The 14,566-nt window shown below is 49.5% G+C and overlaps 2 protein-coding genes across 3 annotated transcripts in view; one reads left to right on the top strand and one right to left on the bottom strand.

Annotated features, from left to right (window-relative positions):
- Window positions 1-14,566, top strand: part of LOC135975263 (uncharacterized) — a 443,768-nt gene that overhangs the window by 90,554 nt on the left and 338,648 nt on the right. The window lies entirely within an intron of this gene.
- On the bottom strand, window positions 6,825-9,428 carry LOC122174142 (olfactory receptor 287-like). Its single transcript, XM_065565209.1, has 2 exons — window positions 9,214-9,428; window positions 6,825-7,371 (listed from the first exon to the last, which is right to left on the bottom strand). Exons 1-2 carry the CDS (start codon window positions 9,426-9,428, stop codon window positions 6,825-6,827), a joined length of 762 nt encoding a protein of 253 aa, XP_065421281.1.

Below are 14,566 nucleotides of genomic sequence, written 5' to 3'. Positions count from 1 at the left end.
GGCATGATGGAGAGAGGCCACAATAGGGACTCAGATCAGTGCCGCGTGAAAGTCAAGGAGCTCAGACAAGCCTATCAAAAAACAAAGGAGGCAAACTGTCGCTCCGGGTCAGAGCCGCGGACATGCCGCTTCTACAACGAGCTGCATGCAGTTCTAGGGGGGGCTGCCACCACTACCCCACCTCTGACCGTGGATTCCGAGGCGGGGATCATCTCATCAGCTACACCTGAGGATTCTGTAGACGGGGAAGAGGAGGAGGAGGAGGATGAGCTTGCAGAGAGCACCCAGCACTCCGTTCTCCCCAACAGCCAGGATCTTTTTCTCAGCCTGACTGAAGTACCCTCCCAACCCAGTATCCAAGACCACGACCCCATGGAAGGGACCTCAGGTGAGTTTACCTTTTAAAATATAAAACTTGTTTAAAAGCAAGGGTTTTTAATGATTACTTTGCCCTGAGGACTTGAGATGCATTCACAGCCAGTACAGCTACTGGAAAAGTCTGTTAACGTGTCTCGGGATGGAGCGGAAATCCTCCAGGGACATCTCCATGAAGCTTTCCTGGAGGTACTCCAAAAACCTTGCCACAAGGTTTCTGGGCAGTGCAGCCTTATTCCGTCCTCCATGGACACTTGACCGCACCATGCTTGCAGCAAGTAATCTGGTATCATTGCATGACAAAGCCTGGCAGCGTATGGTCCCGGTGTTTGCTGGCTTCAAGCAACATCCGTTCTTTATCTTGCTGTGTAATCCTCAGGAGAGTGATATCACCCATGGTAACCTGGTTGAAATACGGGAATTTAATTAAGGGGACAGAGGTGGCAGTTCCTACTGGGCTGTTTGCCTGTGGCTGAAAAGAAATCCTTCCCTGCAGTTAGCCAAGCATGGGGGGTGGGGATTGGCCCAGAGCTTTTCGCGTTTGGCTAGCAGGGATCTTCCCTGATACCAGCCACGCGGTGGGGGGAGGGGTAAAGCGATCATTCCAGAGAATTCATGGTGGGGTGGAGGGTGTTAGTTTGGTTCCTGCAGGGATCTTCCCTGATACCAACCACGTGGTGCGGGGAGGGATAAAGCGATCATCCAGAGAATTGGATGGGGGGGGGGTTAGTTTGTTTTCTGCTGCTGAATGTTAACAGGAAAACTGCAGCACTCAACGGGCTTTGCTTGGTATGTGGGAAAGAAGGGCGCAGAAGCCGAAAGACAATGGCTTACCATGGCCGCATGCAAGCCGAATTCTGTTGCCCGGACCTGCGTCTGTGATCTCTAACAGCAAAGCCACGGGCACTCAATATTAAGAGGCAAAATGCGACCTTGCACAGAAATCACATGTGCTATGTAATGTGAATAGTGTTGGTCACCATGAAAGAGTATAAGCATTGTTCTGCAAAATGTATCTTTTTAAAAAATTCTCTCCTTTTTTCCCTCCCTCCAGCAGCTGAAAATTCTTCAAGCCTCCCTCCTCCATCCCGAAGGCTATCACAGATAAGGCGTCGGAAAAAGAAGACGCGAGACGAGATGTTTGCAGAAATCATGGAATCCACCCGCAGTGACAGAGCTCATCTGAATGGGTGGAAGGACATGGTTTCAAAGTATAGGAAAGAAGACAGTGTACGTGAGGACAAGAGGGACCAACGTGAGGACAGGAGGGACCAACGTGAGGAGAGGAGAGACGCTCAAGATGAGAGGTGGTGGCAGGAAGGTCAGAGGAGGCAGGATGCAACGCTGGGGCTGCTGCGTGAGCAAACAGACATGCTCCCGCGTCTGGTGGAGCTTCAGAAACGGCAGCAGGATAACAGAGTGCCGCTACAGCTCCTGTATAACCCCCCCCACCATGTTCTATAGCCTCCTCACCCAGACGTGTAAGAACGTGGGGGAGGAGGCTCCGTACACCTTCCCATTACACCCCAGTGGACAGCCCAAGCAAAAGGCTGTCATTTTTTTAACCTTTTTTTAGTGGCCTTTTCCTTCCTGCCGATCCTCCTCCCAAACCCCACCTGGGTTCCCTCCCTCTTTTTATAATGTATTAATAAAGAATAAATGATTTTTAAATGATAGTGACTTTATTTGGTTTGAAAGCAAGCTGGGGGAAGGGGGAGGGTGGGTTCCTTACAGAGAATGAGTCAATAAAGGGGGTGGGTTTTCATGAAGGAGAAACAAACAGATATTTCACACTGTAGCCTGGCCAGTCATGAAACTGGTTTTCAAAGCTTCTCTGATGCACAGCGCTTCCTGGTGTGCTTTTCTAATCTCCCTGGTGTCTGGCTGCATGTAATCAGCAGCCAGGCGATTTGCCTCAGCCTCCCACCCCGCCATAAAGGTCTCACCCTTACTTTCACAGAGATTGTGGAGCACACAGCAAGCAGAAATAACAATGGGGAGATTGGTTTGGCTGAGGTCTGAGCGAGTCAGTAACGATCGCCAGCGACCTTTTAAATGGCCAAATGCACATTCTACCACCATTCTGCACTTGCTCAGCCTGTAGTTGAACAGCTCCTGACTCCTGTCCAGGCTGCCTGTGTATGGCTTCATGAGCCATGGCATTAAGGGTTAGGCTGGGTCCCCAAGAATAACTATTGGCACTTCAACATCCCCAACGGTTATTTTCTGGTCCAGAAAGTAAGTCCCTTGCTGCAGCCCTTTAAACAGAGTAGTGTTCCTGAAGATGCGAGCATCATGAACCCTTCCCGGCCAGCCCACGTTGATGTTGGTGAAACATCCCCTGTGATCCACAAGTGCTTGCAGCACCATTGAAAAGTACCCCTTGCGGTTTATGTACTGGGTACCCTGGTGCTCCGGTGCCAAGATAGGGATATGGGTTCCATCTATCGCCCCACCACAGTCAGGGAATCCCATTGCAGCAAAGCCATCCACTATGGCCTGCACATTTCCCAGAGTCATTACCTTTCGTAGCAGCACCTGAGTGATTGCTTTGGCTACTTGCATCACAGCAGCCCCCACAGTAGATTTGCCCACTCCAAATTGATTCTGACCAGTAGCTGTCTGGCATTGCAAGCTTCCACAGGGCTATCGCCATTCGCTTCTCAACTGTGAGGGCTGCTCTCATCTTGGTATTCTGGCACTTCAGGGCAGGGGACAGCAAGTCACAAAGTTCCATGAAAGTGCCCTTACGCATGCGAAAGTTCCGCAGCCACTGGGAATCATCCCACAACCGCAACACTATGCGGTCCCACCAGTCTGTGCTTGTTTCCCTTGCCCAGAATCGGCGTTCCATGGATAGATCCTGCCCCATTAACAACATGATCTCCAAAGCACCGGGGCCTGCGGTTTGACAGAATTCTGTGTCCGTGTCCATGTCCATGTCCATGTCCTCATCACGCTTGTCGCTGCGCTGCTGCCGCCGCTGCCTCCTCACCTCGTTTTTCTGGTCCTGGCTCAGCATAAACTCCACGAGAACGCGCGAGGTGTTTACAATGTTCATGACTGCTGTCTTGAGCTGAGCGGGCTCCATGCTTGCCGTGGTATGGAGTCTGCAGTGTTCACCCAGGAAAAAAGTCGTGAAATGGTTGTCTGCCATCCGTTGCTTTCATGCAGGGAGGGAGGGAGGAGTGAGGCTGTACCCAGAACCACCTGCGACAATGTTTTTTGTCCCATCAGGCACTGGGATCTCAACCCAGAATTCCAATGGGCGGGGGAGACTGCAGGAACTATGGGATAGCTATGGGATAGCTACCCACAGTGCAACGCTCCAGAAATCGATGCTAGCCCCGGAACATGGACGCACACCGCCGAATTAATGTGCTTAGTGTGGCCGCATACATTCGACTTTATACAATCTGTTTCCCAAATTTGAATTATATAAATTCGGATTAATCCCGTAGTGTAGTCATACCCCCATATACTAAATCGTGCTGGGTCCATAAAAAAAATGCGTATCAAATTAAATTATTCACCATAATATCTAAAAAATTAAACCACCTGGTAAGCCTAGCCAATTTGTTGTTAGTGCTTCTAAAATAAAAATAAAAAGTCAATAAACATTTTAGCCGTTAAAACCACCACAGCTTTAGTGTATCCATAAACTAAAACCAAAAAAAATTGTCACTGTTCATAACTGCATGTGCTAAAAGGATAAAAAACAAAAAACTACCCTAACAAAGCACTTACTTTTTCAAGCTAATAATAGCTATGTGTATGTTAAAGCCACCACATTGCAAAACATACATTTTAATCTCATTACCACTGCAAGCAATCATATTATTTACTGGCCTGCAAATAAAATTTTGCAAGTAGCCCTTAGGTTCCAAATACCCTTTAATTTAACTAGTTTAGTGCCTATTCAATTTCAAAATTTGCTTTCACTGTTACCAAAAATTCAAAACCTCTCTAAAATACAAAAGCAAATTCACATGCTTCAAAATATATGTCAAATTAAAAAGTATGCCTTTCATACAGCTTGTAAAGTGTCTACTTTATATACTAAGTATAATGTATTGTCTTTATAACTAAAACTGTACAACCACCTCATCATATTATTGCTATAAAAATGTTATTGCTTGTGTTGCTATTGGTTAGCTTAAGATTATATTATTGTTGTTGTTGTAAAAAACTTAATAATAATAATACCTTTCATGTCCATGTTCATCATGTATTGTCATTACATCCAGTCAAACCCCTAAGGTTAAAGCATCTAAAGTAAAATCTAAATTCCAAAACTTAATGCAAATTAAAATTTAAAAATGTTTCTTGTACTAATAGTACAAAAGGGGGGGGGGGGGTTGTGGAAGCAAAACAAGAACTGACAGGAAGGGGATTGCAATGCATAAAATTTGTTAGCAAAAATCAGGCTAACTGTAACGCTAATAACGTGAAATTTGTTGAAGCAAGGAATGTGTAAGGCGAGTGGAAAAAAACTGTGTAAAAAGTTGTTGCAACCTTGTGTAAATAATGTGTAAATAATGTGCAAACAATATGAAATGTAGACTAAGAGTCTATGTTAGTAAAAAAAACAAAATATGAAAATGACCTATGTATAAACAAAATGCTGCGGTTACTTTTCATTGTCTGTAACAAAAGGTATAAATGCTTGCTGTAATTGTTTATCTGTGAAGAGACCTGCCTAGGAGGGGGAGACCCTGTATCCTAAGAAGTGGGATGTAGCCCACGAAAGCTTATGCTCAAATAAATTTGTTAGTCTCTAAGGGTACATCTACACTACAGGGGGGAGTCGATTTAAGATACGCAAATTCAGCTACGTGAATAGCGTGACTGAATTCGACGTATCGCAGACGACTTACCCTGCTGTGAGGACGGCGGCAAAATCGACTTCTGCGGCTTTCTGTCGACGGCGCTTACTCCCACCTCTGCTGGTGGAGTAAGAGCGCCGATTTGGGGATCGATTGTCGCGTCCCGACGGGACGCGATAAATCGATCCCCAAGAGGTCGATTTCTACCCGCCGATTCAGGCGGGTAGTGTAGACCTAGCCTAAGGTGCCACAAGTACTCGTGTTCTTTTTGCGGATACAGACTAACACAGCTTCTACTCTGAAACCTGAAATGTGTCCTAGGGCACTCTCTTCCTTTACACAGCTGTTAAAAAAAACAAAGTATCTAACTTTGCTGTACCCAAACAAAGAGTAAGAACTGTGTTATTCTCCAACAGGATGATTTTGTTTCCTCAGTTTTAGAACTAGAGCTCACACTTTAAATGATAGAAATGATCTCTTTCATTATCATCTGTAATTGTATTCGAGAGTGCCAATTGTTATTAGTGAAAAAAGAAAGGACTTTGATTATATATCATCTTTATTTTTTTCTTAAATATGTGCATTCAGATTCTAATTACACTGGTATAACTCCAAAGTGAGGACAATAAATACTGTGAAGATATCCAGATATCTTAGAAAACATTCTCGCATTTGCAGAGAAGAGGTAACATCTTGAAGTGGAAAGACATTTGATTTGGCATAAAACCTCCAAGGAGCTCATCTGCCAGTTTAGACAGCAAATGAAAAACATTATCTAAGAACAGACCAAAATGTTGCTTAACTAAAACGGTATCCTTTAAATTTGACAAATATCTCAGTCTCTAGTGATGGAGCTAGCCCTGCAATATCCTGGTGATTGTTTTCCATAATACTCTCATCTGTCAAATATATATATTTTTATGTAATATACTAATAAATCTCTCTCTCTCTCTTTCTCCAGTGTTATATGTAGTTTTACAGTCATTAAGATCTACATTAATTCTCCTTTAACCAAGCTAAAATAACCTCCCTTCAATGCTATATATATGCTTCACAAATTCCATTGGGATTTGATCTCCAAAGAACTTCAAAGTCATGCTTCCAATGTACAGTGTGTGTTGCTTGTAGAGATAGTGTAAGAGTTTGAGGGACTGGTTTCAGGGACAATGATTTATATTCCCATGCAGAAGGTTTGTGAACTCACATATCTGCCTTCATGCATTTGTTGTTTACTAACCTCATGATAATTCTTCTCATTCTCTCTAACCATCAGAGAAGTGAGATTTTGAATCAGCCTCCCAAGAAGAGTGGTGGGGGCAAACAACTTAATATGTTCTAAGAGAGAGATTGACTAGTTTATGAGTGGGATTGTCTGACGAGATTGCCTGTGGAGGTAGTGGATTGGACTGGTCAGTCATGGGGATCCCTCCTGATTTATGTTTTATGTTCCTAAACGCTCATGCTTCAGTGCTTTAGCTGGTCACTTGCAAAGATCAGGAAGGGATGTTTCTCCAGTGAATTCTGTTTGTTTGGATTTTTTGTCTCCTTCTTCTGAAGCATCAGACATGGCCACAGTCGGAGATGGGAGTGTCAGGCTCAGTAGCATCTCAGCCACTCAAAAATTCATGTCCGACTGAATGTCTTCCATAAAGCCTTCTCCAGCTCTTTATTTCTCAGAGTGTAACTGAAGGGGTTTAATAGCACTGTGACAACAGTGTTCAAAGTGCTGACAAACTTGTTCATTTCCAAGGAGCTCTGTTTGGAAGGCTGGACATAGAGGGAGATGGAGGAGCCATACCAGATAGTCACAACAGTGAGAGGAGTCGAGCAAGTGAAAAAGGTCTTTTGCTGGCCTTGGGCCAAGGGGATCCTCAATGCGGTGGAGATGATGTAAATGTAGACAACCAGGGTTTTGGGACGTGTTCCCAGGACGACGATGATCAAGATGAGGAAAGCAGCCCTCTCAATTACTGAGGTGTCTATGCAGGAGAATATGACCAAGGAATCTCTGCTGTAGGAGAAACGATTGATGATGTTAGAGCCACAGAAGGACAGCCTGGCTATCAGATATGCTGGGATAGAAATAACCAGGAAACCAGACACCCAGGAACCAAGGGCAAACTGAGCGGACAGTCTGCTGTTCATAAGGGTACTATAGCACAATGGGTAGCTGTGCCCGCAAGGGGGGCCGTGATACCGGCAAAAGAATGACACTCAGTGCCTGAGAGTAAAAAGCAAGGCTTTACTGAAGGAAGAACTTACACTCCAAGCTGCGCGGGGAGTCCCTGAGGCATGCGGAGGGGCTGCGGGGGATTCTGACTGTCCGGGACAGCTGGCCAGGCAAGACTCCACTGAAGGGAGTCCGCTGCAATGTTATATCCCACCGCGCTTATCTCAAGGTTACATGGGGTCAACAGCTGGCTACATTCATTGCATTCACAAATCGTACTCATTATATAAGCTAACTTGTTTACAAACAAAAACATGCTGAACTATACTAAACTACATTTTGGCAGGATCTGCTGAACAAAGTTCATTGCACGGCCTTCAACTGCTTCCGCTCACATTCAGTCACATATTCAGTCCACTACTTAGCTCCTTGCCATGCTTCCGTAACCTGTCCCCTACACTCCACCCCTTGGCGGACTGAGGTGTGTTAGTTTAGTCACTGCCACCAGTGCATGGTGAGCGCGCGCACCGGTTTGAGTGTTGCCAGCCGGGCCAGGAGGGTGGAGAAGCAGTTTATGCAGCATTGTAGGAGGTCAAATACATATACAAATCCCAGTAGTCCCACTAATAACAGGAGTCTGATGCGTCTCCCCCAGGCGCCGAGATCTGGAAGCCAGGAGGTGAGCCATCGCCAAGAGTCATCCCATGCAGAGGCCTCAGAGCCTACATCATGTAACACTTTCAAGTGGTCCATCATACTGTGAACATCATTTTCAATGCGCTTATCCTGATTCTAATAAAAACAACAACTTTCATTAATCAAGGCACAAACACCACCTTGGGCAGCTAATAAATAATGCAGCGCCATGCGATTTTGCAATACTACTTGCGATAGAGAAGTTACCTCTAATTGCAAAGCGTGGATTGCATCTATGGTATCATTTTCTATAATCTCTAACGTGGCTGAAATATTTACAATAGCGTGCTCTAATTCAGCCACCCTTAGCCAGGGGAGGAAAGCGCGGACGAATTGATGAAAGCCTGTGGGTCTCTGCACAATGGGGTTTGTGCTCCGTCGTGAACGTGTCACCAATATATAATTGTGCACTGCATGAGCGTGCATAGTGTGCATTCCATATGAATAGGGGAGAAGCCGTCCCAGTGTGCACTGTCTGTACCATTGATGGGGTAGGGTTTTGTACGCCCAGCAGCCACATAGCCAGTACAACCCTGGCAGCCCTGCTGTGGGGAGCCATATGCTGCCTGAGGTGTTGCGACACCAGCTATCAGAGCTCTGGTTACACTGAGGCCAATAATGGGTGCGTGGGATATGCCTGCGTCTAATCGTATTGAGGGGCATTTTCCATATGGGTGTGCTGGTGTTGAAATAGTACAAAAACCCACGGGTATGTAGTCCCCACTCGCCCCAACACCACCACCAATGGCAGAGGGTGGTGCCATTCGAATAGGTCAAATTAGTTCCAGAAGAACCAGAACAGTTGTCACTTGAGACCCACATCTCCCCAGCCATCCACTCACTGTACAATCCCGGTAGGCTGGCAGTGACATTAAATTGCCTGGTGCCTGGCAAGTATTCTCCTACTACTGCACATGAGGACAGGGGAAGTTCTCCAACAAGACAAATGGCGTCCATTGCTGGAAATCGCTGCACACACCAATGCGCATTCCCCAATACCACCACCGGTGTCCCTTGGCGCTGGTAGGGGGGTGTTTCATTATACTTGGTGAGAAAGGTGGTATCGTTAAGGCCCAGGATTCATTCCACGGCACTGCAGCCCACGGGATGCCAGTGCTTGCCAATTGAGGGGCGTGTGCGCAGTACCAGCAGTCCGACTTGTTACCTGCTAGTGCCACTGACTGCATCCACTGGACAGCTGAATTGTGGTGCCATGTGGCTTGGGCACCAGTCTCAATCAAACCTAATTCAAGGATTATGCTGTAGAGAGCATGTCGCAGGGACATCACACAGGTTTTGGTCTTCGGGTGGCGCGCCCGGGGTGCTCCACAGGGTTGTGCAAACTTCAGTGCAGTGGTCATGGTCGCTTGGAAGAAAGACACTTAGAGGGCACATAAATTGGGGCGTCTTCCTCTTTTAGCAACACGAGGTGAGTATCCCCGGGGCCATCGGCTAGGATTTCTCCTTCAAGTGGGTTATGCTTGGTGGAGTCATGGACCCAAACTGCACGCCCAGTCGAGTCGAACCCCCCTGCTCGAGTAGTGGGCATAAGCGCCTCCACTTCCTGCACATCAGGTAATCCAATGCGCTTGCAAATCAGCTGTGCAACCTGCTCACCTTGGGAGAGGGTTATTGCCTGCGGGCCATTGTGCACCAAAAGCACCTTAACCTCCCCCGTGTAGTCAGCATCGATCACTCCCGCCGCCACATCTATGCCCTTGAGGGCCAGGCTACTGTGTGGGGCAATGCACCCATAGTAGCCTTGTGGGAGCCCAATGGCTAAGCCAATACTCACGAGGTTTCGGCTATTAGGCTGCAGAGTGAGGCTCTCTTGAGGGACCCGTAGATCAAGACCAGCACTTCCCGGGGTGGCCCAAATGGGGAGGTGGGCTTGCAGGTGCAAACGCTGCACTTGCAGCACACGGGGCTGCTCGATGACCTCCTCCTTAAACCTGGCATACGGGGTGGAGCCATACAGCGGATGGTCATTGAGTGCGGCTGCAGCCTGGCGGAGGTTACGACTCCATCCGGCCAGGGATTCAGTGGGCGACAGTTTGTGTAGATGCTCTTTAAGCAAACCGTTCATGCGCTCAATGAGCCCGGCGCCCTGCGGGTGATATGCAATGTGAAACACCCACACGATTCCTCGCCCCCTAGCCCATTCTCTTACTTCCATCCCCATGAAATGGGTTCCCTGATCACTCTTCACTTCAAGGGGGGATCCGTAATAGCGGATAAGTTCTTCTAACCCCTTTATAGTCTGCTCCTGTGTAGCACTTGCGCATGGGTATATGAAGAGCAGGCCAGAATACGTGTCTACTGCAGTCAGCGAGTACTTATGCCGCTGACTTTCAGGCAGCGGGCCAATGTAGTCCACCTGCCATACCTCCCCAGGTCTTTGACCTCGCTTCAGGTACCCCTTCTCTGTTTTCAAGTGCTGGGGGGAGAGCCTCATACACTGGGGGCAGTGCTGACGGGCGTCCCGCTGCACACCGATCGTAGTCTGCAACCCACGATCGGTGGCCCATTGCATTGCCTTTTCCCCCCTCAGGTGACTGCTCTTTTGGTGTATCCACTTGGCCAGGCCGGGGACAGCTACTGCGAAGACTGTGACCATGTCATCTACCTCTCTGTTGAACCGAGCCTCGTCTGCTTCCCCTATCAGGTGGGCGTCTACATGATGAACAGCAGCGGGCCTCTGACTACAGGCATCCCAGATTGCAGGCCACATGTCGTACCCCCAAAGGGGTCTGTCATGCACCTTCCAGCTAGCCGCATGCCAGACAGCCATCCATTGCGTCATGCCTTTGTAGACTGCCCAGCTATCTGTATATATAAAGAGGGGCCCTGGGTTCTCGGTGATGGTTATAAACGCTGCCCATAGACATAAACATAGCCCACTGGCTAGACATGCCGGGGCCGGTCTCAAACAGTACTTCCTCGAGGCAGGGGTTGTACACGGCCGCTTGCCACCAGCGTTCTGCTCCCCTATATGAAGCCGATCCATCAGTAAACCACATGGCTTCTTGTTGTTGTTCGGTTAAGGAGGCGTAGGGAGGGACCTCCACACAGGGCGGCCGGGGGGGCATATGCATGCTGCCTTTCAGAGGGCAGTTCCTCAAAGGTGACAGCACCGAGGAGCCGTGCATGCATATCGGTAACGTTTGCCTGGGTCATTTGCATACGGAGCTGCAGGTAGTGTTTCCACTTTCATAGGGTTTGGGCCTGGGCTACTCCAGTTCGCGTAAGCGGGCTCTCGTCCCGGACCCAACCCATAATTGGAAGCGGAGTACGCACCTTCAAAGGCTCCGTGTCTGTTATGGGCTCAGTTTGTTGGAGGGCCCATTCTACTGCAAGCAGCTGCTGTTCAAGGGGCGTATATCGTTCAGCTGAGCCTCGTAGGGATCGCGACCAATACCCTATGGGCTCCTTCTGAGATGAAGCTTGCTGCCATAGCCCCCACGAGGCCACGTGGTCAACCACCGTTACCTCAAGTTCAAAGGGGTGCCCCGTTTACCTGGCCTCAGTACTGCATGCTGGCTGAGTGCCTCTTTAGCCTGTTGGAATGCGGCATGCTGTTTGGCTCCCCAACTAAATGTGGCTTTCTTCCGGACTACTGCTTGTATGGGCTGCAGGATATACCCTAGATGGGGAATAATCGTGCGCCAGTATCCTAAAAGGCCCAATAAAGTTTGGGCTTGGCTTACGTTAGTGGGCTCTGGGAAGTGGGTAATCGTTTCAATGGCCTTCTGTGGGATTTTACATTGAGGGCCTGACCAAAGTATGCCCAGGAAGATCACCTCCTGGCTGGGTCCTTGGATCTTACTGGGGTTGACGGCCCATCCTCTGGCCACCAAGACCTGCAAAACATTGTTCTTAGCCTCAGAAAGTGCCGTCTGATGGGGCCCGCTCAGTAGAACATCATCAATGTAGTGTTCCAAAACCACCCCTTCTGGGAGAGCCACCTGCTCCAGGTCTTGGCTAACCAACTGATGGCAAATGGCAGGACTATGTTTGTACCCCTGGGGCAGAACAGTGAACGTGTACTGCCAATCCTCCCACGTAAAGGCAAATTGATCTTGGCTCTGCAGGGCAATGGTGATGGAAAAGAAGGCATTCGCCAAGTCCACCAACACATGCCACTGCCCTACTCGCGTTGCGAGGCGATCCATGATGGAGACCATATCGGGAACTGCCGCCGTTAGGGTTGGGGTGACCCTGTTCAGATTGTGGTAGTCGACCGTCATGCGCCAGGTTCTGTTCTTTTTGCAGACTGGCCAAATTGGGCTGTTGAACGTGCTCATGGCGGGACGGATAATGTCCGCCTGGAGCAATCCTTTAACGGTGGCAGTTATTTCCTCGTGCCCACCAGGTATCCGATACTGTTTGGTATTGACTATCATGGTAGGGGTAGGAAGCACCATAGCGTCCCACCGCGGATGCCCTTGCAGCATGGTTACGACCGCTCAGATATACAGTGGGCGCCCAAAGGAAAAGGGTCCCCACTGAGTGTCTATGGTTTGCTCTCAGAGGAGATCTATGCTCAATATGTATTCGTGGATGGGGGCGATCAGAACGGTGACCCGCATGGGAGGGGCTTTTCCGATGGACAGTCTTAACTGCATTGGTGCGGCCTGAACATCTGCCCCTCTGAGGCCACTCACCATTACCGACCGGCCCCAACGGGGTGGGGTGCCATGCAATATAGTCACCTCTGCTCCCATATCCACGAGGGCCATTACTCGTTGCTGCCCCCCGCTAGGCCAGTAGATCTCTAGTGGGACATAAGTGCGGTGGTCCCCCACTACAAACCGCCTCACTTCCTCGGGTGGGGGCGCGGGGGACCTGCCACCCCATCAGTATTGGGCGGGCAGCTTCCACTCAACATAGTCTGCGGGTGGGGCAGATGGTTGTGCCCGCTGAGGTGTGCCATCTGCCTTGTTTTGGGGCCCCCCTTTGTCCTTGGTGTGCTGTTCTGGCTTGAGCTATAACCAGCACCTTAATAGTTCAGCATTGGTTTTCCCAACTACCTCCTCTAAGGGGGTCCCCGTTTTCAGTAAGTCTTTGAACATAGTGTTGCGGCTAACCCTCTCCTTTTGCTTTACGTTCACCTGCCGCGGCTTGGTGGTTTTCATCATACCATCAATCTCTGTCAATTGCATCATGAGCTGTGCCGCATCACCCACCGACCCTATGGCCCCCCCGACCATTGGGAGGATCATTGCCTTCAGGTGGGTGGGGGCATTCCTCAGGTGTCGGGTACGAATGGTGCGGGTCAGCTCCACAGTGACAGGCCCTTCAAAGTCCTTGGCAAATATGCCGGTGAGCATTTCCAGCTGTCGGAGCTGGCTAACCCCCTCTGGGATGGAAGCCCACTGCTCTAACCCGTCATCCATGTCTGCGGGCGAACTCCAAATGGTCTTAGTAGCCATGGTTAACCATGACATAAGGGAAGGATATGGAAAGTCCGTCATCATGGCGGCCCCTGCCTTAAGGCTCCTACGAAGGAGGGGGTCTGTGGTCAGCGAGCCCATCCTGCCTAGCTCAGCGAGAGTAAGGGTAATCACGTCCACCCCCTCATCCCACAATCGGAGCAGCCACGCCATCAGCGACTCTTTGGAGCGCTGCTTGAAACGCTGCATGAAGTCCTGTATCTCAGAGGATTTAAATTCCCGGATAGTATCCCTTCCCACCATATTATCATTATCCCCGTGCGGCCCCTTGTACCGCGTCTCGACAATGGGCTGCAGTTGCGGATAGAGCCCCGTCTTCCCTCCCTTTCGCTGCCGGCAGTTCGCAATGCGAGCTGCCATGACCTTGCATCGGTGCTCCAACCACTTGGCCCATTCAGCTGTACCAGTGATGACCTCCTGGGTCAGTGAATTTGCCTCATTTGCTTGCTGCAAATCAGCCTCTAACCGTCCTATCCTCTGGCGCTGAACCAGCAGCGCCTCGTCCACCGTGCGGAGCGCAGTCAGGAAAACCCATCCCAGATCTCCCGCTGCTTTACACTCAGTGGGTCCTGCTTTATCCAGCCAGAGCTTGGATATCAGCTTCTCCAGCCTAACGGGGGTAACCCCCGGCTCTTGCTCAAGCTCCGGCCATATGGCGGGGGCAACCATCCCGGCCAGCTTACGAGCCACTGGAGCCCACCGTCACGTGGTGGGCCACCCGGGGATGTGGCTCTCTCCCTCCCCCTTATCCTTCCTCCCCCAAAGAGGCATTCTCATGCCGGTATCCTGTTCGTGATGCCAATTTTCCCCGTAAGGGGGGCCGTGATACTAGCGAAAGAATGACACTCAGTGCCTGAGAGTAAAAAGCAAGGCTTTACTGAAGGAAGAACTTACACTCCAAGCTGTGCGGGGAGTCCCTGAGGCGCGCGTAGGGGCTGCGGGGGATTCTGACCATCCGGGACAGCTGGCCAGGCAGGACTCCACTGAAGGGAGTCTGCTGCAATGCTATATCCCCCCGTGCTTATCTCAAGGTTACATGGGGTCAA

This window comes from Chrysemys picta, chromosome 13 (assembly GCF_011386835.1).
Source record: "Chrysemys picta bellii isolate R12L10 chromosome 13, ASM1138683v2, whole genome shotgun sequence".
In the NCBI taxonomy this organism is placed as follows: domain Eukaryota; kingdom Metazoa; phylum Chordata; order Testudines; family Emydidae; genus Chrysemys; species Chrysemys picta.
Note: the sequence above shows the minus strand (reverse complement) of the source record. Positions and strands in the feature narration are given on the sequence as shown.